The sequence below is a fragment of the Pantherophis guttatus genome, chromosome 16 (genome assembly GCF_059756535.1).
Source record: "Pantherophis guttatus breed Tessera chromosome 16, ASM5975653v1, whole genome shotgun sequence".
Lineage (NCBI taxonomy): Eukaryota > Metazoa > Chordata > Lepidosauria > Squamata > Colubridae > Pantherophis > Pantherophis guttatus.
The window spans coordinates 3,215,678-3,243,288 of record NC_142078.1 but is presented as its reverse complement, the minus strand read 5'-3'; the positions used below and the strand labels follow the sequence as shown (position 1 = coordinate 3,243,288).

Sequence of the window (27,611 nt, the reverse complement as noted above, 5' to 3'; positions counted from 1 at the left end):
TCTTCCAGGTTGGAATTGATTTAAATCATGTCGATTTAAATCATGATACAAATCACTATTAAGAAGCCTTGATTTAAATCAACTTTTTATATCATACTTTTTAAAGAGCAACCCTCATCTCTGTCCCGCAGTGTCTCCTCCTCAGACCCGCTGTTGACTCACCCACAGTCCCGTTCACTTTCAAGGGATGGCTGGTGATGCGGCAGGGACACAACTCGGTGAGGGTCGTGGCTGGCAGGAGGTGAGTGGATGCCCGCTAGCAGGTGCTGCCCCGATGGATCTGAAATGACAGGTGCTCTTTAATACATTTATAAGCTGCTTAGAAGGCTTCACTTCCATTTTTATTGCTTGCCCTTTCTCCTCACACTGGGAGCCTGGTGGTACAGATGCATTTCTCTTCCCACAATCAGAGTTTGTAGTCTACATAGATTTGCAAAAGAATGGGATAAAGGAATATTCCTGCGCTTTATGATTTATCCCACAGTTACTGTGGAATTGTGTGAATGTATCAGTGCAGTCCGTGTTATCTCCGCTTGCAGAGCTTGGATTCATTGAATGAGTTTACTAGAAATTTAAATATTGCAGAATATACAGCTTCATGCTACACAAGCAAGCTCCATTTCAAGATGAATAAACTACATTATTAATGTATCTTGAATAGAAAATTATCTTTAGCTAGATTTTTACCCCAAAAGTATTTTATTAAAATAAATTTGATAAAAAATGACCAAAAAAATCTGATTTAAATTTTTTAAAATCTGATTTTTTATTTTTATCTTTTTAAATCTATTTTTATCGACCCTGATTTCTTCAATGCAATCAACTCTTATTTTGTACTTTTTCTACTTCATGGAGTATAAAATGAAACCCGATTCTGTGTCCTGGATTCCTTCTTTTCATTAAAGGAAATCTCTTAATACTCTTCATAAGTTGCCTGTAAATAGTCATCCCACTCAGTGCCTAATTGGAGCAAGTGTGCCGTGGCTGAAGTCTCTACTGTCTAGTATTGTAAGGGGTGGAAGTATAGGAGGGTTTCTCCTAAAATCTACCACCATTTCTACGGTTTTGAGTGCATTTAGTTCAAGATTGTTCTGGTTGCACCACAAGGCTAGTTGTTCAACCTCCGGACTGTATGCAGATCCATTGTCGTCTCGAATGAGACCAGTCACTGTTGTGTCATCTGCAAACTTCAGTACTTTAACAGAGGGATCTTTTGAGATGCAGCCCTTGGTGTAGAGAGAGAAGTGGCGAGAGCACACAGCCCTGGGGGCTCCTGTGCTAATTGTACAAGTATCTCCAGTCAGAAATGAAGAAGCTTCTTGGATGAGAAGCGAAATACCTTCAAAGGAAAACCAGAAAGTCCAGCTGCTTCTTGAAAAAGCACCTTTGGGACAACCATGACCTGGATGACGGAGAATCTCCAGAGACATTCAGGAGGCCTTCTACAGTTCCAGACAAGCGGGAAGATGCTGCATTGGGAGCAGCTGGTAGAGTCTTTATTGGCTTCTATGTTATTGTCTGCGTGCGCTTGTATAAATGTCATGCATTCCTCTCAATGGAAATAAGGAATTCAGTTCTGGGAGCCTGAGGTGCTGGCCCCACCACTGGGGGGGTGGGGGGTGATGGCCAGTTTGGGGGACGGGGCCCACGTATATATCTTTTATATCATTTATATCTTCTGACTTTGCAACATTTGAAGGAACTTGAGTACAATGTCAAGGTAAAATAAAAATCAACACTGCCATTTCTTGCCAAGTACTACCTGTAAAGATCTAGTACTACCTGTACAGTTTGGGGGCAATATATCAAACTCATGAGCGATAACTGCAAAATACGTCCCAGAGACAGTAAGCAGGGTTGAGTCAGCCGGCCCCTCCCCACCTCTAGCTGCCTTACCAGCCCCTCCCTCCCTGGATCCAGCTTCTCCTTTCTCTTTGCTCCTCCTTTCTGAAGGACCTTTGGAAAACTACAGCAGAGGGGGAAATCCCCTCCAATACTGCCCCCTTCATATTTGGATTTTGCAATCTTTTTTGAGCCCTTGGAAACCTGATGCCGAAGTTGAGACGTGTGTGTATATATTTTCCTCCCACACACCCTCTTTGGAGAGGCTCCTCTTGCAGCTGCTGCTGGGGCCAGGGTGCCCTGCGATATGGCCCTCCGCCTCCCTCATTTTCTCTTATTCTTGCAGCCGGCTGGCAAAGCAACACACCTGCTTATCTGCCAGCACATTTGCAAGTTCCCTTCACACCAACCCACCCTTGGGCTACCTGTAAAGCCAGGCCTCTCCCCCTTAATCAAGGAGGTAAAGACTCTTGAAATTTTGCATTTCAAAAGGATCCTTTTATTGAGAAAGAACTGATAGTTGGGCGAAAGCAAAGCAGGATCTGGGGTCCTTAAGGCAATACAATAGGAATAAAAGAAGTTAGAATCCCCTCCCAACCGTCTGATGTGGATTTAGCCAATCCACATTCCCTCCCCACTCCTGGGGGAAGGATACCGCAAAATCCCCATTCCCCATACAATAAGCCACCCAGAGTTATTGGGAGTTGGGCTGCTCTACAAATTTAATAGAAGTCATACCTAAATAAATGGGTTCGTCCCCCCGAAATTTCCTGCCCTTGGATATCCCAGAGGGCCACTTTGAAACATCCCCAAGGACCCCAAAGTATTGTTGGATGGTGCCACGTTTAAGGACAGTGGGAGAGAAATTCTCTCCTCAAAAGTTTGAACTTCAGGCATCGTTTCTCATACAGCAGTCCAGGACAGAAAGCAAAATCCCGTCTCCGTTGAACCACTTCTGCCAAAATAAAATACCGCATAGCTTAATGATGCTGAACCCCCAAGGCACATGACCCTCTTTTGGCCAAGTTCCAAATGTTGAGGGATCCAGCAGTTAAAGAGATCCAGAAAGAAACCAGCTTAGATCCTATCAAAATTGCCCGATTTTTCTGCTTCCTTTTTCCAACAATTATGTGTTGGAATGAGAGGAAATTCACTAGCAGGAACCATTGGCAGGAGGTTTTCATCCTTAGGTCCTCTTTAACTGGAGACGGTCTGCTTTTGTGCATGAATTCTGAATTAGAATAGAATCCCAGAGTTGGAAGGGACCTTGGAGGTCTTCTAGTCCAACCCCCTGCTTAGGCAGGAAACCCTACAGCATTTCAGGCAAATGGTTATCCCATATCTTCTTTAAAACTTCCAGTTTCCACCTGTTGCTTCTTGTCCTGCCCTTGGACAATAGAGAGAATAGCTTGGCTCCCTCTTCTTCTATCTCGGAACAAGAATTCTCCTGGATCAAACAGAGACCATGTAGTTGCTTCTTAAAAACAAATTTCTCAGTTATTGAATCCATATAGAGAATTTATTAGAATCCTGGATTTATTTTTACCAATAAGGCGGAGAAGACATGCAGCAAAATGAAGGGGAATATTTGGAGCTGAGGGTTGAACTGAGGGGTCTTTGGAGCTCTCTGAGCCCCCCTCCCTTCTAGCCATGAGGAAGGAAGCTACTTTGGGCAATGAAATGTCTGCAAGAAGAGAAGCCCCCAGGAGCCCCTCCCCCTCCTCCCATCCAGCACAGCTTCCTCCTCTCTTCCCCCAACAACAACCCTGTGAGGTGGGCTGGACTGAAAAAGGAGCTGTGCAACCCTTGAACTCAGGGTCTCTTCTTTCTCCCCTCCCAGCCTTCATCCCTGGCTCCCCTTCAGAGGTTGCTAGGAGGCCGCAGCCCCAGAAGAGCCCCTGACCTCCCCCTCCGTCAATACGGAGGGTGCAGGGGGGGGGGAGATCAGACCCCAAATTTCAAGGGGAGCTCCGCCCCACTTCCAAGACCTCGGCACCACGCAGGCGACATCTGGTTGATTGGAGGAAGGTGGACACCGATTGGACATTCTGAGGAAGGCGGCGATTGGCAGGATGACTCCGTGGGGTGGTCCCTCCGAATTTAGAGGCGGAGCTTTTGGAGAAAAAAAAGGCACGAAGACTCCAATTCCGGAACTAAAATGGGCAACGAGGGAGCTGTCTGAATTGGCGACAGAGAAGCTCGGATGATGCAGGTTTGGCTCACGCGATGATGGGAGTTGAAGTCCGGAAGGATCTCTCCGGAGAGGGCAGGCCCGGGAACACGAGGCCTAGATTGGGGGGTGGGCAGGGAGGGAGACGGGACGCTGAGAAGGAGGCTGTGCCTGCCTGGAGCATGCCCGGGAGGCCCGTGGAAGGCGGGGGCTTGGGCCTGGGCCTCCCCTGCGGGGAAGGGGATGCAGCCGTGACAGTCTTCTCTTTCTCCCCTGCAGGAGGATGGAGGATGGCGGCAGATGCAGGAAAGAGGCACTGCCCAAGAGGAGGAGGAGGAGAGCGGGACCCGCAGAGGAAATGCATTGGTTACAATTGATGCTCCCCAACTTCTGATTCTTTTGCCTTTTGAACATCTTAGAAAGATTGGAAAAACTTCTCACAAAACGCCAAGGTCCCCAGTGTGTTTTCGATCCTCTCTAGTCTGGTCTCTTTGCTGCCGCCCGGTGCTGGTAGCACTGTTTATTTATATCGATAAAGTAGGGATAATCCCTGAAGGGTGGAGGTTAGCTATAGTTTTTCCAATTTTTAAGAAAGGTGACAGAGCCGCCCCATCCAACTACCGCCCCATCAGTCTTCTTAATATAATTTCAAAAATGTATACGAAACATCTCCTAAATAAAATAGAGGACTGGTGCTTGGATAAGGAAATTCTGGCAAATGAGCAGGCAGGTTTTAGATCAGGTAGGTCTACCATAGACAATTGTTTTGTCCTTTCCCACTTAATTAATAAATACAAGACCCAGGGGAAAAAACTATATACCGCCTTTATTGATCTTACTGCTGCTTTTGATTCTATAGATAGGAACCATTTGTGGAGGAAACTACAAGTTATGGGGATGGACCCCAGACTTATTTTGTTGATCAGGACTCTCTATACTAATACGGCAATTAGAGTCAGATATGCAGCAAATGGGGCCTCAACAAACAGCATACCGACAACTAGAGGAGTGAGGCAGGGCTGCCTGCTGGGCCCTACTCTTTTTAACCTTTATATAAATGATATCCCAGCGCAGCTGGATGATCTTATGACGCACAGCCCCCAAATAGGCTCTAGATTTATTAACGTATTAATGTATGCCGATGACTTAGTGTTGTTTTCTAGAACCCAAATAGGAATGAGGAGACTTCTTGACAAGCTCACACATTACTGTACTGCAAACCACTTGACTATAAATGTAGCTAAATCAAAAGTTTTAGTCTTTGGCAACAAGAATAAAAAGCACAATTGGCAGATTAACAACACAAAAATTGAACAAGTTACCCAATATACTTATCTTGGAATTGTTTTTTCCAGTGCAGGAGGTTGGACTCCGCACCATCAATACCTTTCTCAAAAGGTTAGAGCAGGAACAAGCCTTGTATCTAAATTAAGTAAACGAATCCAACCAACCTCCATTTTACCTCTTCGTAAAGTCTTTCAGGCTAAACTTGTTCCGATCATGCTCTATGGTGCTGAAATTTGGGGTCTTACAGAGGCCCCCATATTAGAGAGAACTCAAAATAATTTGTTAAGGAGGATGCTTGGGGTAAACAATTCCACTTCAGCTGCAGCCGTCAGAGCTGAATTGGGACATTTCTCACTATACACCTATACAATCACTAGGGCGGTAGCCTACTGGCTAAAAATGACCCAGATGGATGCCAGCAGACTCCCTAAAATATGTCTAGAGGAACAGCAGATTTCAAATCCTCAAAGGTATTCCTGGCTAACCCGGCTGTCAGAAATATTGAACCGATATGGCGTAGGGTTCCCGTTGTGTGACACACTGAACCAAGTTAAACAACGGATTAAAGATATACATGGGCAAATGGATATGGCAACCCTTTCAACTAATCATTCCCTTAAACTGCTGACAGCAGTTAAAACAACTTTCACTCTGGAAAAGTATTTACATTTAGAAATGCCATCAGTGGAGAGACAGTTATTTGTTAAGTTTAGATTCGAACTTCTAGATACCAACGTTAGTTTCAGCCGTCATCGGAAAATCCCGTATGACAAAAGAATATGCATATGTGGGGTAAACGTCGTGGAGGACACGGCGCATATAATATTCGAATGTAGTCTCTATCAGGAAGTTAGAAATCAATATCTGTCCCCAATTATAAATAAATTTCCCCACTGGAATATAAGCCAAAAATTAGCATTTCTGTTGAGGGCTGACTCTCCTCCCCTGGTAAGAGCGATCACTCGATACCTTAAAAGGTTGACGGCAATACGAGCCAGTTATATCAAGGAAAATTTTATCGATTGTAAGAAAGATGAGCTCAGTTAGAGAGGAGCTATCCTATTTGGGTTATCTAGTCTTCTAGTCTTGGCAACTTAGCTATCGAAATTTGATATGGTAAAATTTTAATGTCATCTATCATATATTTTTAGATTGCTATTTTTGTAACTGTTTTATCTTTTTCCCTTTTTCTCTTCTGTTTTGTTTGAAAAGGCCTTCGGGCTATTCAATAAACTATACATGCTGCTGCCCAGAACTGTCCCGAACTGCAGACCAAGACCCCAGAAAAGGTTGAGAAGGGAGACCCCGATAACCCCACGGTCCTAGACCTGGACCAGATCAAGGAAGCCTTTGCCCAATGTGTGGGGCCCAAAGGCCTCGATGGGAACCAGTCCAGGCCATGTGCACAACTCAGTGAACCCAGCTGGCTGTGTTGTAAGGGTGCCTTTCCCCCCCAAAATAAACCTATGAGGGAGCCTCCCACCATCGGGAGGAAAAGGGCCCTTCATGCAACCTGTATCTTGAGCCAAAGGATCCGGGCTCTTGGTGGAGGAGAAACCCATCACGTGTGGTCATGGGAACCCAACTGCAGCAGTTCAGAAACCCTGGCAACTACGGTGAAGGGCTGGCTCTGCTTCCCTGACTCCATCCCGTCCATCGAATGGCCAGCTTGATGAACAGAAGGACCGAGGTGGGGGATTGTTCACCTTGCTGGTTGAGAATATCCCAAATTGTCTCCTCAGCAAAAGCATCTTTGATCGCATCCTACAAAGCCTCCAGTGGTAGAGGACGTGCCCTGAGGGTTCAAAGGGTCCCAAATCCCCCTTTCTGGGCATAGCCACACCTGGAAAGCCTTTCTCCTCAGAGTCCGTGGGCAGTGAGGGAGACGTGGCGGCTGCTGGGGCAAACAGCCCCACCCTTTGCTTCATGCCACAGTAAGGGTCTCCGTGCCCCGAGGCCAAAGCCCCACTCCGCTTCTCTGCTGCAGAGGGGAAGGTCAGCTGGTGGAGAAGGCCAGGCCCTTCCCTTCCTCCAGGCTGGGGCAGAGCAGGAGAAGAAAAGCTGTTGCAGGGATCACCTTGGCTGCTATACTTGAAGGTATCGCTAATTTATTGTTTTTGAAGCGGGTCTCTTGTGATTTGTGGGAAGGACAGGTGGGGAAAGGAAGCAAAGAGTTTGAATTCTTTCCCTTCCCTCTGAGAAGTCAAAGAGCTGCCAAATTCATTCAGAGATCTTGGAGTAGAGAGAGAAAATAAAGTTGTTGAATAAACTGTTTGTGAGCCAAGTTCTTTGGAAATTATTTTCTCAACACTCCGGGACTAATGCAGGTGTAGGAAGGAAACACAGGGAGAATAAAAAAAGGAGGAGATGCCTACACATCAACACCCAAAGTATGAAGAATAAACAGAGGGAACCTGACGTCCCAGAACACGAGAGCAAAGATGAGTTTGCTTCCGTTACTGAAACATGGTGGGATGAAATTCAGGAGGATTTAAATTTTTCAAAACACCTAATAAAAAGAGGTGGAGGTGGAGTTGCACTTAAACAGCTGCACCTTTGTAGAAATGCAAAAAGTAAAAAATGAAGAAAACCTCCTTGAATGCATTTGGGTTAATATGAAAGGAAAACGGAATGAGGTTGCCATAGGTGTATACGATGGACTGCCCAATCGGAGGAACTAGATCAGGGGCGTCAAACTGAAGGGTGCTTGGATCTGGCCCGTGGGGAACAGATCGGACTGGCCCACAATGTCTCTGCCAGTGAAAACAGAGCTTGGGAGGGAAGCGTGTAGCCCTACCAGGCCCAGTTTTCAGTTGCAACGGCCGCCTGCACTCCTCCGCCCCCAGCTCCATTTTCACTGGCAGAGGATTAGGAAAAGAAACTAAAAGCAAAAGAAATGTTTCTCCTTTTGCATTTGAGCATCCAAGAAGGGCCAGGAAGGAGAAAAGGCATAGAAGGAAAGACGAGAAGGGAGGAAGAAAGGAAAAAGAAGGAAAAAGGGAAGGAAAAAGAAGAAAAGGGAAGGGAGGGGAGGGCAGGAGGAAGGAAGGAAGGTTATGAGGGAGGGAGGGTCTGAGAGAAGTCCTGTCCTAGCACTTGGACACCACAGGTGCCCACAAGAAGAGTGAAGATGAGAATATTTTGAATATTTTTGAAACAGCGGGGATCTCACAAAGAGTTACAAGAAACACAACAAAGCTCAAAATAACAGACAAATAAACACTAGCGGAAATGGAAGAAGAAATAAAGCTCATTTCCATAAATATAAATGGTTTAAACTCACCAAGCAAAAGACATCAAATGTTTACAAGGTTGCAAAAATTAGAGGCAGACATAATTACATTACAAGAAGTACACATAAGAAAACAACAGAAAAAACTACTTGAAAATAAAAAATTAGGAGTAATATATACATCTTTAGAAGATTGCAAAAAAAGGGGAGTGGTAACATATATTAGAGATCATATAAGATCTAAACTGATTTACACTGATAAAGAAGGCCGAGTCTTAATGGTAGAACTAAAATTGGAAATAAAAACAATATTGTTAGTAGCTATTTACGCTCCAAATGGAAACCAATTAGATTTTTACAAAAAATTACATGACAAACTAAAGGAGTTGGACTACGAAAATGTATGCATTGTCGGCGACTTTAACGCGATAGTAAACTTACGAGGAGATTACCACAGCACTAGGAAGAATAAAATTAAAAGGAATACATTGCCACAAACATTCAAAGATTTAGTACAAGAAATGAGCCTACACGACACCTGGCGAGAAATAAATACCAAAACAAAACAATATACATATTTCTCGGGCCCACATCAATCGTGGTCCAGGCTGGATATGGCTTGGATGACACCTCAACTAAGTAAAGAAACACACGAAGTAGAAATTATGTCTAGTATATGGGCCGATCACAATCCTATCAAAATAGTCTGGAAAGGTTTCCAAAAACAGAAGAGATGGAAAATGAACACAAGTATAATAAAGGAAAAAGAATATCAGCAAATGATAGAAAAGGAAATCAAGATATTTCTACAAATAAATACAAAAGACACAACATCATTACAAAACCTATGGGATACCACGAAAGCCTATATTAGAGGCCTAACTATTGCATATATGGCAAGAAAGAAAAAGGAGAAACAAAGAATCAGAAATGAATTATTGGAAGAAATTAAGACAGAGGAACTTAAATTACAACAACAGCCCAACAACACGAGTGTGCTACAAAAGCTAAATTTGGCCAAACATAAACTGAATCTAACCACAAAAACTGAATTGGCACAGAAAATAAGAATGGTAAAACAAAATAATTTTGAACATGCTAACAAAACTGGACGCTGGTTAGCATATAAGCTAAAAAAGCAAACAGAAAAAAGAATTATACACCAACTCCAAGACGAATCAGGAACTCTTTACCACACACATCTGGAGAAGAAAAACATAGCCAAAATTTTTTTTTCAAAAACTTTATTGTCAGGAAGAGGTCCCGGAAGACCAAATAAAAAAATACCTCCAAAAAACCAACCTTATGCACTTCACAGAAGATCACAGAGAGATGTTAAACCGGCCCATAACAATGCTGGAACTAATGGAAGCCCGCAAAAAACAAAAGAACAATAAGACTCCAGGACTGGATGGAATTCCTACTGAATTCTATAAACTTTGTCAACAATCGATAGACCAAATACTGTTACAAGTTTTTAACGAAGCACTACTGATAGCAGAAATTCCAAAATCTTGGACAGAAACTATTATTACATTAATACACAAAGAAGACTCAGATCCGACGCAAATTAAAAATTACAGACCAATTTCATTACTCAACGTGGACTATAAGCTATTCATGTCAATACTAGCTCAGAGACTCAAAGCAATAACACATAACTATATACATCCAGACCAAAACGGTTTCATACCTAAAAGACAAATAAAGAATAATTTGAGAATGATTATAAATATTCTGGAATACTATGATCAGAAGATAGACAGAGAAATGGCCATAATCTCCCTTGATGCCCAGAAGGCCTTCGACAATTTGAATTGGTCTTTTTTCACAAAACAACTTGAACTAATGAACTGTGGAGAGAAATTTCATAATCTGATTAAAAAAATTTATTCCCAACAAACAGCAAAAATCTCAATAAATGGCGACATGACACAAATTTTTGATATTCAGAAAGGAGTACGACAAGGATGTCCCATGTCACCGCTAATATTTATAATAGCATTGGAGGTATTATTAAACGAAATAAGGAACGAGGAAGAAATCAAAGGACTCAAGATCCGGGGAGAGGAGTACAAATTGCTCGCCTTTGCAGACGACGTAATTTTCAACTTGGAAAACCCAAGACGATCTGGACCCAGACTGATGTCGATGATAGAACAATATGGGGAAGTCGCGGGCCTCAAAATAAACAAACAAAAAACAAAACTAATGACGAAAAATATGACCCAGACTCAGAGATCGGAATTAGAAGAAGAATTAGGAATCCAATTAGTAAAGAAGATAAAATATTTAGGTATTTGGTTGACGGCAAAAGCAACCACAATTAAAGAAGACAATTACACGAAATTACTAAAAGAAATTAAAAAAGACCTGGAAATCTGGAACAGGCTACAATTGTCATTGATGGGCAGAATCAGTTCAATTAAAATGAATATATTACCGAGGGTACTATATCTATACCAGGTAGTACCATTACGTCCAGGAAGGGACTTCTTCAAAAATCTCAACAAAATTACAACGACCTATATATGGCAGGGAAAGAAGGCCAGAATTAAGATTAAAGCGCTACAAGACACACGAGACAGAGGAGGCCTTGCAGTACCAGACTGGGAGCTATATTATAAAGCAGCCGGATTGACCTGGATCAAAGAATGGATGAGATTAGATGACAAAAGAATGTTATATCTAGAAGGCTTTGATCTCATACGAGGATGGCACGCGTTCCTATGGGATGGACCAGACAAACAACACATGTACTTCCAAAGACACATAATTCAGGCCTCACTCTTCAAGATTTGGCAGGGAATTAAGAAAACTTATTATACTAAAATACCAAAATGGTGGTCCCCGATGGAGGCATTGATATTTCCAAATACCCTTGAAATCGGAAAGATGATGAGATACCAAGATTTACTGAATCATGAAGGAGAACTCACTCCAAGACATCAACTCCAAAATGGCGATATAAATATTGATTGGTGGCACTACACTCAAATACACTCAAGATACAATGCGGATAAAATCAAATATGGAATTGCAAAAGATCTGAACGAACTGGACAGAATTTTATTGGGAGCAGACCAGAAAATGATTACTAAAACATATAACTACCTTTTGAGAGACAAATTAATAGAAGAAACAGTTAAACATAATATGACAATGTGGGCCAGGGACATAGGACATAATATTCAATTGGCAGACTGGGAGAAATTATGGAAGCAGAACATAAAAATGACAAGATCCTACAAGGAGAACCTCATTAAGATGTTTTATAGATGGCACTTACCACCAGCCCGACTTGCCAAAATACACCCAAACACTTCGGCGTTGTGTTGGAAATGTAAATCAAAAAAGGGGACATATTATTACACTTGGTGGAAATGTAGGAAAGCCCAACACTATTGGCAAGATATAAAAAATATTATCGAAGAAATAACAAACATTCAAATAGAAAACAGTCCAGAATTTTTTTCTATTTGGCATGATAACGGCACAACATCTTAAGGAAACGAAATATCTCATCATACATATCTTGACAGCAGCAAGACTACTGTTCGCGCAAAACTGGAAATCAGACCAACTCCCATCCAAAGACAAAATCGTTGCAAAGATAACAGAGTGTGCTGAAATGGACAGATTGACGCTGGAACTCCAGGAAAAGGAAGAAAGCGAATACTATCTTGTATGGCACCAATGGTATCAATGGCTGGAAAGGAAAATCAGCAAAAATGTAGAGGACAGAAATTAGGGTAAAGACTTTCACAAGGAGATGAACCCATAAGAAATGTAAATTTGTAGTGGAAAGTTATAACATTGGAATTAGACATTTAATAATTACTCTTTATTAAACTATATAAGCTCAATGACATATATTCTGTTGATGACAAAAGCGTAAATGTAAAATGTTAGGTGGGTTTGTAGGTGGTGGGTTTTTTGTTTGTCTTTGTATTGTATTGTCTTTATATCTGTGTTTATATTTTAATAATAAAAAAAATTAAAAAAAAAGAGAATATTTTGAATAATCCACCATATTTTCATCCAAAATGCTTTAACTTTTTTACAAGTCCACCAAACATGAAAATAGGTAGAATCAACACAATCACATCTCCAACATTTGGGCTGTAGTTTTGGGTACATACAAGCTAACTTTTTGGGATCCAAATGCCATCTATAAAACATTTTATAAAAATTTTCTCTCAAATTTTGAGCTTGTGTAAATATGGTGGATTATCCAAAATATCCTTAAATATCCTTAAAAAGAAGATAAAGTTTACTCCACAGATTGTACGGCTATAGAGACTAATTTGATTTTGAACCTAATAACTGCAGCAAGACTCTTGGTGGCACAGTACTGGAAGAAGGAAGATTTATCTACTATTCAAGAATGGACATTAAAAGAAGTAAATTTAGCAGAAATGGTGAAAATTTCAGCATATCTAACGGACCATTTAAATGAGAAATATATTTTAGAATGGAGAAGATGGATTGATTATATTCAAGGCAAATATCGGACTAAAAAATTTCAAATAGCTTATGAATGATCAAAGAGATTTTATAAAGTTCTTAAATTTAGTTTAGTAAAAGGGGAGTTAAAAGCTCAAGAGGGGGATAGGAGGTTATAGATAATTAGTTTATGTTAGTTTATGATTGTCAAATGTTATACCCTGTATTTTGCTCTGGGAAGTGGGGGGTGGGGGTGGGAGGGGAGGGGGGGTTGGAAGGGGAAATGTTTGTAAAACTTCAATAAAAAAAAAAGAAGAGAGAAGATGAGCTGGCCACGCTTACCCAGGGACCTCCCCCCCAGGTCAAACATAACCCTGATGCAGCCCTGAAGGAAATAAGAGTTTGACACCACTGAGCTAGATGCACCTTTTGCTAAGCATTTAGCTGATGAACAGAAAGCAGAGGAATGGGGGACTTTCCCTATCCTGACAACTGGGGAACACCCAGTCTCTGCACCTAGTGGGAGGACCAAACAGGTCCCCAAAGACTCTTATTCATTTAAAACGTTCTTATAACTGCCCATCTTTCAGTCAACTCTGTGCAGCTCCCAAAAGGGTGTTTTCAAAAGTATCCAACACATTAAAACATAAAATAAAAACCATCAAAGAAAAACCTGGAGCCAATCCATGCCACCTTCTCCTTGTCTGACCTCCCAGCGCCTGGGGAAAAGCCAGGGGTTTAAAGGCTAAAAGGGTGGGGGCTTTTTAAGAATATGGCTCATATCTCACAAAGCTTCCTTGGCCTTAGAGAGTCCCTTGTAGGGGTTTCTGCTGGAAGACAAGGGGACCATTCAGGGAATCCAACTGAGAGCTTCAGATGCTTGGGGATGGTCTTAATAGGTCCCCACATTTGGGAAATCCACATAGATTATATCAAACAATGGCAGGGAGAAGCTCTTTCACACCCAGAACAATAAAGTTCAAATTAGCAATAGATTTCAGCCACAGTACACTTGCTACCATGAGGATCTGAGTGGGAGGAGCATTCAAAGGCAATTTATTAGAATATTGTAGCAAAGAGATTTCCCTCAATGAAAAGAGGGAATCCAGGACACAAAGAGCGGCTGATTCAAACTCAGGGTCTCCGAAGGTCCCACAATAGACCCAACGGGCTGCCCTTCATGGGCTCATATAAGGCTTCAACCCTTGACCTCCGCTGGCCTCAATATGGGGGGGGGGAGACCGGACCCCAAAGTTCAAAGAAAGCCCCCCCCCGTCCCACCTCCGCCCCGGACCGTAATAACTTGCGGAACTGCGCAGGTGCCATGTGCCTTGTTGCAGGAAGAAGGACGCTGATTGGTCACGCTCGGGATGTCAGCAATGGGCAAATGGACTCCAAGGGGCGGATCCTACAAGGGAAAAGGCGGAACTAGTGGAGAGAAAAGGGCGTGAAGCCTCCACTTCCGGAAACAAAAAAGGCAGTGAGGGAAGCTGCCTGAATCGGCGACAGAGGAGGCCGTTTGATGCAGGTTTGGCGCAGGGGATGCTGGGAATCGTAGTCCGGGAGGGTCTCTTTCAGGTCCGCATGGGGGGGGGCTTGGACCTGGGCCTCCCCTGTGGGGAAGGGGACGCAGCCGTGACCTTCTTCTCTCTCTCACCTGCAGGAGGACGGATGCAGGAAAGAGGTGCCGCCCGAGAGGAGGAGGAAGAGGAGAGCGGCGGGGAAAGGCCGGGGGGCTCTGGGGCTGCAGGCAGGAGGAGCCCAGGGGGAGCCCGGGAAAGGCAGCTGCCTGGAGGGCGATGCGGAGAGGAGGAAACGGGCGGAGACCCCGAGACAGGCCTGGAGGGCGGAGGTTCCTTTGAAAGATCCCGAAAGCCCCGAAGGATCCAGGAGGAAGAAAATGAACATCAGTGCCCAGAATGTTGTAAAACCTTCAAAAGAAAAGGAAACCTTCAAAGCCACATAATTATCCACACAGGAGAGAAACCTCATAAGTGCCTGGAGTGTGGAAAGAGCTTTGGTGATAGGAGCACCCTCTATAGACATCAAAAAATCCACTCAGGAGAAAAACCACATAAATGCCTTGAGTGTGGAAAGAGATTCAGTCAGAGGGGACATCTTTATAGACATCAAAGGATCCACTCAGGAGAAAAACCTCATAAATGCCTGGAATGTGGAAAGAGCTTCAGTCAGAGGGGACATCTTTATATACATCAAAGAATCCACACAGGAGGGAAACCTCATAAGTGCCTGGAGTGTGGAAAGAGATTCAGTCAGAGGGGATATCTTTATAGACATCAAAGAATCCACTCAGGAGTAAAACCTCATAAATGCCTTGAGTGTGGAAAGCGATTCAGTCAGAGGGGACATCTTTATAGACATCAAAGGATCCACTCAGGAGAAAAACCTAAGTGCCTGGAATGTGGAAAGAGCTTCAGTCGCAGCAGCAGCCTTTATACACATCAAAGGATCCACTCAGGAGAAAAACCTCATAAGTGCCTGGAGTGTGGAAAGAGCTTCAGTAAGAGGGGACATCTTTATACACATCAAAGAATCCACTCAGGAGAAAAACCTCATAAATGCCTGGAGTGTGGAAAGAGCTTCAGTAAGAGGGGACATCTTTATACACATCAAAGAATCCACTCAGGAGAAAAACCTCATAAATGCCTGGAGTGTGGAAAGAGCTTCAGTCAGAGGGGACATCTTTATGTACATCAAAGGATCCACACAGGTGAAAAACCACATAACTGCTTGGAGTGTGGAAAGAGCTTCAATCAGTTGGGAAACCTTTATACACATCAAAGGATCCACACAGGAGAAAAACCTCATAAATGCCTGGAGTGTGGAAAGCGCTTCAGTAAGAGGGGACATCTTTATACACATCAAAGGATCCACACAGGAGAGAAACCTCATAAGTGCCTTGAGTGTGGAAAGAGATTCAGTCTGAAGGGAAATCTTTATATACATCAAAGGATCCACACAGGAGAAAAACCTCATAAATGCCTTGAGTGTGGAAAGAGCTTCAGTCATAGCAGCGCCCTTTATACACATCAAAGGATCCATTCAGGGGGTGGAACCTCATAAATGCCTGGAATGTGGAAAGAGATTCAGTCTGAGGGGAAATCTTTATACACATCAAAGGATCCACACAGGAGAAAAACCTCATAAATGCCTTGAGTGTGGAAAGAGCTTCAGTCTGAGGGGAAATCTTTATATACATCAAAGGATCCACACAGGAGAAAAACCTCATAAATGCCTTGAGTGTGGAAAGAGCTTCAGTCTGAGGGGAAATCTTTATGTATATCAAAGGATCCACACAGGAGAAAAACCTCATAAATGCCTGGAGTGTGGAAAGAGATTCAGTCTGAGGCGAAATCTTTATATACATCAAAGGATCCACACAGGAGAAAAACCTCATAAATGCCTTGAGTGTGGAAAGAGATTCAGTCTGAGGGGAAATCTTTATGTACATCAAAGGATCCACACAGGAGAAAAACCTCATAAATGCCTGGAGTGTGGAAAGCGCTTCAGTAAGAGGGGACATCTTTATACACATCAAAGGATCCACACAGGAGAGAAACCTCATAAGTGCCTTGAGTGTGGAAAGAGATTCAGTCTGAAGGGAAATCTTTATATACATCAAAGGATCCACACAGGAGAAAAACCTCATAAATGCCTGGAATGTGGAAAGAGCTTCAGTCAGTTGGGAAACCTTTATACACATCAAAGGATCCACACAGGAGAAAAACCTCATAAATGCCTTGAGTGTGGAAAGAGCTTCAGTCATAGCAGCGCCCTTTATACACATCAAAGGATCCATTCAGGGGGTGGAACCTCATAAATGCCTGGAATGTGGAAAGAGATTCAGTCTGAGGGGAAATCTTTATACACATCAAAGGATCCACACAGGAGAAAAACCTCATAAATGCCTTGAGTGTGGAAAGAGCTTCAGTCTGAGGGGAAATCTTTATATACATCAAAGGATCCACACAGGAGAAAAACCTCATAAATGCCTTGAGTGTGGAAAGAGCTTCAGTCTGAGGGGAAATCTTTATGTATATCAAAGGATCCACACAGGAGAAAAACCTCATAAATGCCTGGAGTGTGGAAAGAGCTTCAGTAAGAGGGGACATCTTTATACACATCAAAGGATCCACTCAGGAGAAAAACCTAAGTGCCTGGAATGTGGAAAGAGCTTCAGTCGCAGCAGCAGCCTTTATACACATCAAAGGATCCACTCAGGAGAAAAACCTCATAAGTGCCTGGAGTGTGGAAAGAGCTTCAGTAAGAGGGGACATCTTTATACACATCAAAGAATCCACTCAGGAGAAAAACCTCATAAATGCCTGGAGTGTGGAAAGAGCTTCAGTAAGAGGGGACATCTTTATACACATCAAAGAATCCACTCAGGAGAAAAACCTCATAAATGCCTGGAGTGTGGAAAGAGCTTCAGTCAGAGGGGACATCTTTATGTACATCAAAGGATCCACACAGGTGAAAAACCACATAACTGCTTGGAGTGTGGAAAGAGCTTCAATCAGTTGGGAAACCTTTATACACATCAAAGGATCCACACAGGAGAAAAACCTCATAAATGCCTGGAGTGTGGAAAGCGCTTCAGTAAGAGGGGACATCTTTATACACATCAAAGGATCCACACAGGAGAGAAACCTCATAAGTGCCTTGAGTGTGGAAAGAGATTCAGTCTGAAGGGAAATCTTTATATACATCAAAGGATCCACACAGGAGAAAAACCTCATAAATGCCTTGAGTGTGGAAAGAGCTTCAGTCATAGCAGCGCCCTTTATACACATCAAAGGATCCATTCAGGGGGTGGAACCTCATAAATGCCTGGAATGTGGAAAGAGATTCAGTCTGAGGGGAAATCTTTATACACATCAAAGGATCCACACAGGAGAAAAACCTCATAAATGCCTTGAGTGTGGAAAGAGCTTCAGTCTGAGGGGAAATCTTTATATACATCAAAGGATCCACACAGGAGAAAAACCTCATAAATGCCTTGAGTGTGGAAAGAGCTTCAGTCTGAGGGGAAATCTTTATGTATATCAAAGGATCCACACAGGAGAAAAACCTCATAAATGCCTGGAGTGTGGAAAGAGATTCAGTCTGAGGCGAAATCTTTATATACATCAAAGGATCCACACAGGAGAAAAACCTCATAAATGCCTTGAGTGTGGAAAGAGATTCAGTCTGAGGGGAAATCTTTATGTACATCAAAGGATCCACACAGGAGAAAAACCTCATAAATGCCTGGAGTGTGGAAAGCGCTTCAGTAAGAGGGGACATCTTTATACACATCAAAGGATCCACACAGGAGAGAAACCTCATAAGTGCCTTGAGTGTGGAAAGAGATTCAGTCTGAAGGGAAATCTTTATATACATCAAAGGATCCACACAGGAGAAAAACCTCATAAATGCCTGGAATGTGGAAAGAGCTTCAGTCAGTTGGGAAACCTTTATACACATCAAAGGATCCACACAGGAGAAAAACCTCATAAATGCCTTGAGTGTGGAAAGAGCTTCAGTCATAGCAGCGCCCTTTATACACATCAAAGGATCCATTCAGGGGGTGGAACCTCATAAATGCCTGGAATGTGGAAAGAGATTCAGTCTGAGGGGAAATCTTTATACACATCAAAGGATCCACACAGGAGAAAAACCTCATAAATGCCTTGAGTGTGGAAAGAGCTTCAGTCTGAGGGGAAATCTTTATATACATCAAAGGATCCACACAGGAGAAAAACCTCATAAATGCCTTGAGTGTGGAAAGAGCTTCAGTCTGAGGGGAAATCTTTATGTATATCAAAGGATCCACACAGGAGAAAAACCTCATAAATGCCTGGAGTGTGGAAAGAGATTCAGTCTGAGGCGAAATCTTTATATACATCAAAGGATCCACACAGGAGAAAAACCTCATAAATGCCTTGAGTGTGGAAAGAGATTCAGTCTGAGGGGAAATCTTTATGTACATCAAAGGATCCACACAGGAGAAAAACCTCATAAATGCCTGGAGTGTGGAAAGAGCTTCAGTCATAGCAGTGCCGTTTATACACTTCAAGGGATCCATTGGGGGGGGGGGACACCATATAAATGCGTGGAATGTGGTTCTTCCAAGATAAACACCAAGTCATCGGCAAATGCTTGCAATTTATATTCTTGATTTTGAATTTTCATTACTTTTATTCCTTTTTCTTCTCTAATATTTCTATTTAGTACTTCTAGTGTTAACACAAACAACAATGGTGACAATGGACATCCTTGTCTCGTTCCTTTTTGTATTTCAATAGATTCTGTCATCTCTCCATTCATCATTATTTTGGCTGTTTGTTTATAATATATAGCTTCTATAGCTTGAACAAATTTCTCTCCAAAGCCCATCTGTTTCAATTGTAATATCATAAATCGCCAGTTCACATTGTCAAAGGCTTTTTGTGCATCTAAAAACATCAAAGCCACTTGCTTTTCTGGGTGTGCATCGTAATATTCCAATGTATCCAAAATTATCCTCAAATTATCTCTAATCTGCCTTTTTGGCAGAAATTCATTTTGGTCGGGGTGTATAAAATTATTTAGATATCTTTTAAGTCTTTCTGCTAATATTATAGCGAAGATTTTATAGTCTGAGTTTAACAAGGATATTGGCCTATAGTTTTTGACTTGTTGTAGATCAGTATCTTTTTTTGGAATAAGTGTAATATATGCTTCTAACCATGAGTTGGGTATTTCCTTCTGTAACATTACTTCATTCATAATTTCTAGTAATGGGAGACTCAGTGATTCCTGCAAAGTCTTATAATATTCCGCCTGTAATCCATCTGGACCTGGTGCTTTCCCACTTTTTTGTTTTTTAATAGCCTCTGTCAACTCCATCATTGTTATATTCCTTTCTAACATCATCTCAATATCTTTTGGGATCTGAGGTAAGTTCGCCTTATGTAAATATTGTTTAATATTTTCCTCTTCTATCTTTTCCTTTTCATATAACTTTTTGTAATAGTCTTGTACAATGTTCTTCTTTTCCTCATTTCCAAATCTAATTTGTCCTTGATCATCTGTTAGCTGAGTTATTTTCCTTGAGCTTCTTTCTTTTTTCAATTTATAAGCTAGCCATCTGCCTGGTTTATTAGCATCTTCAAAATATTTCTGTTTAGCATTCCTGATTTTTTGTGCTAACTCTTCTTTCTCTAATAATCCCATTTTATGTTTAATCGTATCCATTTTCATTTTAATGTCTTTTTTTGTGGGAACTTCTGCAGTTCTTTTTCTAATGTCTTATAATCATCCTCTAAAGTTTTATATGCTTGTCTTTTCTTAATATTTCTTTTCCTTATATAGTCTATAATCAGGCCTCTGGCATAGGCTTTCACGGTGTCCCATCGATTCTGCAGTGATGTATCCTCTTTTCTATTTTCTTTTTTAAAAAAGCTAATTCTTTCTCCATCTTCTGTAGGAAATCCTTTTCTTTTAAAATTGTAGTGTTTAAAGTCCATCTGGACCTTCTCCTTTGTCCTTTCCAACTCATCATCATTGGATTATGATCTGCCCAGGTATTAGCCTCTATGGCTATTTCTTCTATATTCGAGGTCAAGTCCATTGTCAACCATATCATATCTATTCTAGACCATGATAAATGTCTATTGGAGTAAAAAGTATATTGTCTATTTTCTGCATTTCTTTCTCTCCATATATCTTTTAAGTTTATTTCCTCTATAAAGATTTCGGCAAAGTTTTCCTACTTTGTTTTGTTGTCTTTTGTGTATTGTAGTCCATTTTCTCATCTACTATTCCATTGAAGTCTCCCATCATACAGATGTTTTCGTAGCCCAGCTCTATTACTTTCAAATGTAATTTTCTATAAAAGTTTTCTTGATTGTCACTAGGAGCATATATCGCTGTTAACAATATTTTCCTGTTATTGTCTGTTATTTCCACCATCAGAATTCGTCCTTCTCCATCTTCATGAATTTTTTCTGCTAATATTGTATCTTTAATGTACAAAACCACTCCTCTTTTCTTACATTGTGGCAGTGAAGCAAATAGTTTCCCTAGTTTGGTTCATGCTGCTTTTTAATATGCACTTCTTGTAAACAAATTATGTCCATTTTCAATTTCTCCAATTTGTGAAATATCTTTCTTCTTTTAGTTGCTATATTAAGTCCATTTATATTTATTGTGATTAATTTTTTCTCCTCCATGTTTATATTTTTTGTATTGGTTTTGTTGATCTATTAGGTCTCAATTCACGTTGTTCCTTGTATTCTATGGCACCTCCTACTGCGCCTTCTAATGCGCTCTCCTCCTTTCCCATCATCAGGAGATCCTCTTCTTCTAGTTGGAGCAGTGACTCTTCCCTTCTTGGCACATCTTTTTCTCTTATATATTCCACAAGAAATGCTTTAGCTTTGTCAATTGAATCTATTTTGAATCTTTGTGTTTGCCATGTAAACACCAATCCTTCTGCTATCAGCCATCTGTAGTTCACTCCTTTCTGGAGCAGTATTTTTGTCAAAAATTGATACTCTCTTCTCAGCTCTCTTATTCTTCTCGGTATTTGCTTCAGCACCGTAATTTCCTTGCTCTTGTATTGTAACGCCTTCTCTTTTGCTATCTGCAATATTTGTGTTTTGATTGATTTTTTTGGTAAATCTTATGTGGACTTCTCTTGGTAGTTTATTTCTCATTGCATATCTAGTATATACTCGGTATATTTCATCAACACCATCAAACATTTTTTCTTTAGAAATTTCTAGAGCTCCTGCAAGAATTTCTATCATTTTTTTCCGCCAAATTTTCTCCTTTTTCTTCCTCCACATTTTGAAATCTTAAGTAAAATTCTGATTTATCCATCTCCCATCCTAAGCCGCTTCTATCACGTTCAACTTCTTCTAATCTATAATCCATATCTCTGATTTTTTTATCTCTTTGTTCCTCTTTTTCTTCAATTTTTTTCAAGTCTGTCTTCATATTTCTTCATCATCTGTTGTATATTCTCCACTTTTTCATCTGTTTTCTCTATTTTAGATTTTATGTCTTGTATTCCTTGCAAAATCATCCGCATTGTTGCATCTTTTTCTTTCTCACGTTCTTTCTCTTTTTCCTGCTGAATCATTGTCTGTATTGATCGTTGTCCTCCCGCTGGTGATGAAGAAGGGGTCGATCCGGCAGAACTAATAACTGCTGTTTTTTTGCTCATTTCTATAAGTAATCCAATTCGACACAGTAGGGTAATATATCTTCAGGTTCTTCTCAACCCTAATCCGTTTTGTAGATGGCAGGAGATTACAAAAGGTTAAAGAGAAAAAGAGAAAACAGAAAAAAGCAAAAAAAGGGAAAAAAGGAAAGTGCAGCAAAGCAAGAAAAAAAAAACCCTAAAAAGAAAACCAACACTCTTCAGGCTCTTGTGTGCCCTAATCCAATCATCTGAGATAGCCAAAAACAAATTCAAGTAAAAATCTCCAATCAACAAGTGAGAAAGAAAAAAGAAAGAAAGAAAAGAAAAGAGACCAAAGGAGAAAATGGGAAAATTTCTTCAGACTCTTGTATGTCTTAATCCAATTGTGTAAAATAGCCAAAAACCCATTCAAATAACAATCTCCAATCAGTAAATTAAAAAAATAAAAAAGAAGAAAGAAAAAAATGAATTTCTTCAGGCTCTTATGTATCTTAATCCAATTAAGTAAACATTTATTGTGAAGGAATAAAGGAATAAAAAAGGGAGAAAAAAATATATGTATATATCTGTTCCAATATTTTAAAATGTTTTTAAAAATATAATTATTAGTGAAGTGGAAGAGTGGAGCTAGAGAGAGAAAGAATTTCCATTTTATATAAAAGTCCACAACTGTGTAACATTCAAAATTTCTTTCTTGTGCACACTTAGTCTAACAGCTCTCTTTTCCAGAGCCGCTGTTATTTTCTTCTTTCCAGTTTTAATCGCCTTTCAACAATGCTTTTCTCAGCAAGACACCTGTATAAACAAACTGGTAGGCACTCTTTGATGTCCTTTTTAAATTTTATCTGTAAGTTAGCCAATTGACCTTGAAAAATAACACAGTTGCTACTTTTTTCCCTTTCCCCTCAGTTCAAAAAAACACCAAAAAGAAGATACAACGTTTCAATCCACTAGATGGCAGTCTCTTATTTCTTCCACTTTCACTTCTGCTTTCAATTAGCAATATAGCAAAAAGAATATTAAAAAAAATGAAGGTCTGCCAAAAACAAAAATGACAAATCTAATTCCAAAATTAGTAATCTCAGTCAACATCAAAAATTCAATAAAAAAGTAAGCCTCCTTTCCAGTCCAGTCCAGTCCAGTCCAGTTAGGTTTAAAGTAAAACTTTCCGCAGATATCCACACATAGGAATAGTTTATATTTTAGGAAAATTAACTTAAATTCAGGCTCAATTCCGCCGCTAAATTACTTCTATATTAAATCCTAGTTGCATTTATTCTTCAGGGTGTTTGTAAAATCAAATTAGAAAAAAACTCTCACCAGATCGTAACATTTTCACTCATTCTCTTCCGTTCGGGGCTGTCCCAACTTCAGCAGCTTAATGGCTGCCTCTTCAGCGCTGGAAAAAAGAGCTTCTCCTGGATCAACCAGGGACTTTGCGGTGTCCCTGGGATCAACAGAATGTGCCCTCCTCTATCACTGTCTCAACAGGACAGTGAGATCCAATTTGGATTGTCCCGCAGTGGAGATATCAGTGGTAGTTCCGGAGCCCCGAAAACTTCCCGCTGTCTCGTTGCGATGCCAGCCCCGCCCCCCACTTCAATCTGTAAACAAATTGATAGATAAAATAGGAGATTTTGGGAAAGTGGCTGGGTTGAAAATAAACAAAGACAAAATGAAGATGTTGACAAAAAATATGTTAAAAAAACAGAAAGAAGAATTGGCGGAAGTATCAAGGATGCAGGTCATGAATAAGGTTAAATATTTGGGAATACACTTGACAGCAAGATGTGGTACTCTTAAGGAGAATAATTATGATAAGCTTAAACAACAGATAGTGACAGACCTAACAAAATGGGAGAATTTGCAGTTATCATTAATAGGGAGAATTTCAACTATTAAAATGAATATACTGCCCAGACTTCTATACTTGTTTCAGACAATTCCAATTAAGTTGGGGAAAAAATATTTTGAAGATTGAAATAAAATGGTGTTAAAATATATATGGCAGGGCAAAAAGGCAAGGATAAAATTAAAATTGATGCAAGATGTTAGATTAAGAGAAGGTTTTGGTTTGCCGGATTGGGAATTGTATTATCAAGTTTGTAACTTGATGTGGATTAAAGAATGGATAACACTAAGGAATATTAGATTGTTGACCTTAGAAGGACATGACTTATTGTTGGGTTGGCACGCTTTTATGTGGTATAAAAGTACAAAAATACAGGGTTATTTTAGAAGACATATGATACGAGAGTCTTTGTTATTAAACTGGGAGAAGATCAAACAATGTTACTACTTAAAAATTCCAGTCTGGCTATCACCTATTGAAGCAGTCTCACACGCAGTAACGTTTAGGAAGGAACAAATTGTTAGATATGGTGAATGGGGTGAACTTAAATCGAAGCAAGAATTAGAAGAACAAGAGCTTGAAATGGATTGGTTTTCATATATGCAAATACAGTCTAGATATGATGAAGATTCTGAAAAGGAGGGTTTTTATAGCACCTTGACAAACTTAGATAAAATTTTAATAGGTTCTGATGACCATGTGATTAAAAAATTGTATAGCCATTTATTAGAAGTAAAATTGGCAGAAGAACAAGTTAAAGAAACAATGATTGCATGGGGGAAAAATGTGGGTCATGGGATTGAGTTAGAGAAATGGGAAAAATTATGGTCACAGAATTATAAAATGACAATGTCAACAGCATATAAGGAAAACTTGTATAAGATGTTTTACAGGTGGCATCTACCCCCGGCGAGAATAGCCAGAATGTACAAGAACAAATCGGAGAAATGTTGGAAGTGTCATCAGTCCCCGGGCACATATTACCATATGTGGTGGACATGCGCAAAAGCTAAAAGATATTGGACTAAAATCCACAGGTGGTTGGAAAAAATGACAAAGAAACATATTGACTTTAAACCAGATATATTTTTATTGGGGATTTTACCAGAAATATATGACAGAGAAATGAGATATTTAATTGTGAATGTTTTAACGACAGCTAGAATTGTATTTGCTAGAAACTGGAAAGGTGAGAAGATACCCACGGATGACGACGTTATCAAGAAAATCTTGTTTCAGATTGGCATATTTTTGTTGTACCAACTCTTTAATTTCCTGCCTGAATTTTTCAAGATTCTGGTTCACAATCTCATCATGTCTTGCCATCTCCTCCAAGACAAATTCTTTTAGGTCTTTAAAGCCATTCTTCTGAGTCTGCAAGTTCAAAACTTGTTCATATGGTTTATAAATGCCCCCCCCCCCCCCGCTGCTTGTTTGTCTGGCTTTGTCAGTTTTAACGCCATCCTGCCACACAAACAAACTCTTTTTAAAGAAAAAGACTTCTCTCCAAACGGTATCAGTATCAAGTCTCCAAGAAGGAAGAAACATAATGTTACCCTAACATAGGCGATGGAATTAATAATCTAGTTGAAAGACATTACAGAAGATATCATATGGATTACAAACTTAAAGTCATTTGAGGATTTTGTTTATATATGGAAATATCTTTTAGTGGTGTGGTGTGGGCAGAAGAACAAAGATATTAAAATATTATGTATGGTAGACCTGTAGGAAAATGGGTGGGGATAGGTTAGGTTACTGATTGTTTAGTTTAGGAAAAGGGATGTTAGGTTCAGATATTAATATACGTAAATGATTTGAATTAAGAGATATATGTATGGGGGTGGAGGAAATGGGTAGATTATGGGTTGAATAAATGCCAAATTAGGATTTATTATATAGTTTTATAGCTGAAGGTTGCTTTGAAATGTATAGTATAAGGGGGATATAATAACAATGTTAGAAAGAAATGGTTAGCATGTGGGGGGGGTGTAAAAGGATGGTAAAGTATTATTTAATTTGATATCAGTGATTTTATTTTGAAGAAGCCATGGGGGGAGGGGAGGGGGAGGGGGGGTTAGGGAGAAGGGGGGGAAAAGGAGGAAAATCTGTATTTGAAAAACTTTTTCAATAAAAAAAAAAGAAAATCTTGGAGTGTGCTGAAATGAGTAAATTGACATTTGAAATTAGGGAACAAGAAGATTAACAATATTACTTGATATGGGATTTATTTTATCAACGGTTAGACAAGAAAGAATGGAAATGAAATATAAAATGAAATGGATAAGATAATAAAATATATAAAGGGTTTTTTTCCCCCCCTTATAGAGGATAATTTACTGTTAAATAATTGGTAAAGGAGAATAATAATGTAATAAACTGTTAAATAAGAAAATATGGGATAGAGGATTAAGCACAAAAGATTTGTAACCGATCAATACACTTTCTGTAATTGTAATGGATGACAATTGTTTTATGTTTTAAGTTTTGTTTAAAAATAAAAAAAAAATTCAATAAATAAATAAATGCCTGGAGTGTGGAAAGAGCTTCAGTCATAGCAGCAGCCTTTATACACATCAAAGGATCCATTCAGGGGAGGGGAACCATATAAATGCCTGGAATGTGGAAAGAGTTTTAGATACAAGACAAGCCTTAATAGGCATCAAAGAATCCATTCATTAGAGGAACCAGATGAAGTCCTCATGTATGAAAACACATTCAATCACAGTGGAAACTTTTATAAACATCAAAGGAGCCACACAAGAGAGAAACCACATAAATGCCTGGTAAGAAAGGTAATAAAATCCAATTAACGCTTTCACTTTTAATAAATTTAATATATTTTTTCTTTTAATAAATTCCTTTAGTCTTCCAGGGCCATGCCCAGGGCCCCAGGCCTGAGTTTGACTGGGGATTGAGTTGAAATCCGAATTGGAAACAGTGTGGGCAGTTGAACGGTTTTTCTACCAAATTGGGCTAGTTTTGCAGATTTGTTGCAGGAAAAAGTTTGACCTCTGTGGGTTCCAATTTGGAGGCTATTTTGGATTATTTTTAAAGCACTGTAGAGATAGTCCTTGACCTACAACTATTTGCTTAGTGACTTAGTGAAGTTTTAGCAGCACTGAAAAAAGTGGCCTTGACCAGTTTTCACACTTACGACTGTTCCAGCATCCCTGTGGTCATGTGGTCAAAATCCAGGCGTTTAGCCACTGGCAAGTATTTATGACGGCTGCGCTGTCCCAGGGTCACATCATCAGCATTTGTAACCTTCCCAGCTGGTGTCCCACAAAGTCAGTGGAGGATTCACATAACAACTCCACAACTCACTTCACAACTGTAGGATATGAGCTGCGAATTATGGCAAAAAATGGGATGCAGCAACTGTCAAGAACAGAAATTTTTTTCTCAATTCTGATTGGAGATCTAGTTAGTACTACCTGTACAGTTTGGGGGCAATATATCCAACCGTCATGAACGATAACTGCAAAATACATCCCAGAGACAGTAAGAAGATTAAGTCAGCCAGGCCCTCCCCCCAGCTGCCTTGCCAGCCCCTCCACAGACCCCCCCACACACACACATACACACA

At 40.3% G+C, this 27,611-nt stretch overlaps 1 protein-coding gene and 2 long non-coding RNA genes across 3 annotated transcripts; 2 read left to right on the top strand and 1 right to left on the bottom strand.

The window, feature by feature from the left end:
- Window positions 1–72: 72 nt before the first annotated feature.
- On the bottom strand, window positions 73–27,611 carry LOC148111753 (uncharacterized). Its single transcript, XR_015730218.1, has 2 exons — window positions 27,180–27,611; window positions 73–280 (listed from the first exon to the last, which is right to left on the bottom strand). It is a non-coding gene; the product is annotated as an uncharacterized LOC148111753 (long non-coding RNA).
- Window positions 3,290–7,568, top strand: LOC148111754 (uncharacterized). Its single transcript, XR_015730216.1, has 2 exons — window positions 3,290–4,054; window positions 4,292–7,568. It is a non-coding gene; the product is annotated as an uncharacterized LOC148111754 (long non-coding RNA).
- Window positions 14,312–17,937, top strand: LOC132711945 (uncharacterized). The gene is given in 3 exon segments (XM_087879864.1): window positions 14,312–16,043; window positions 16,045–16,804; window positions 16,890–17,937. Coding segments are annotated over 3 exon segments (3,219 nt in total). The 5' UTR covers window positions 14,312–14,519; the 3' UTR covers window positions 17,825–17,937.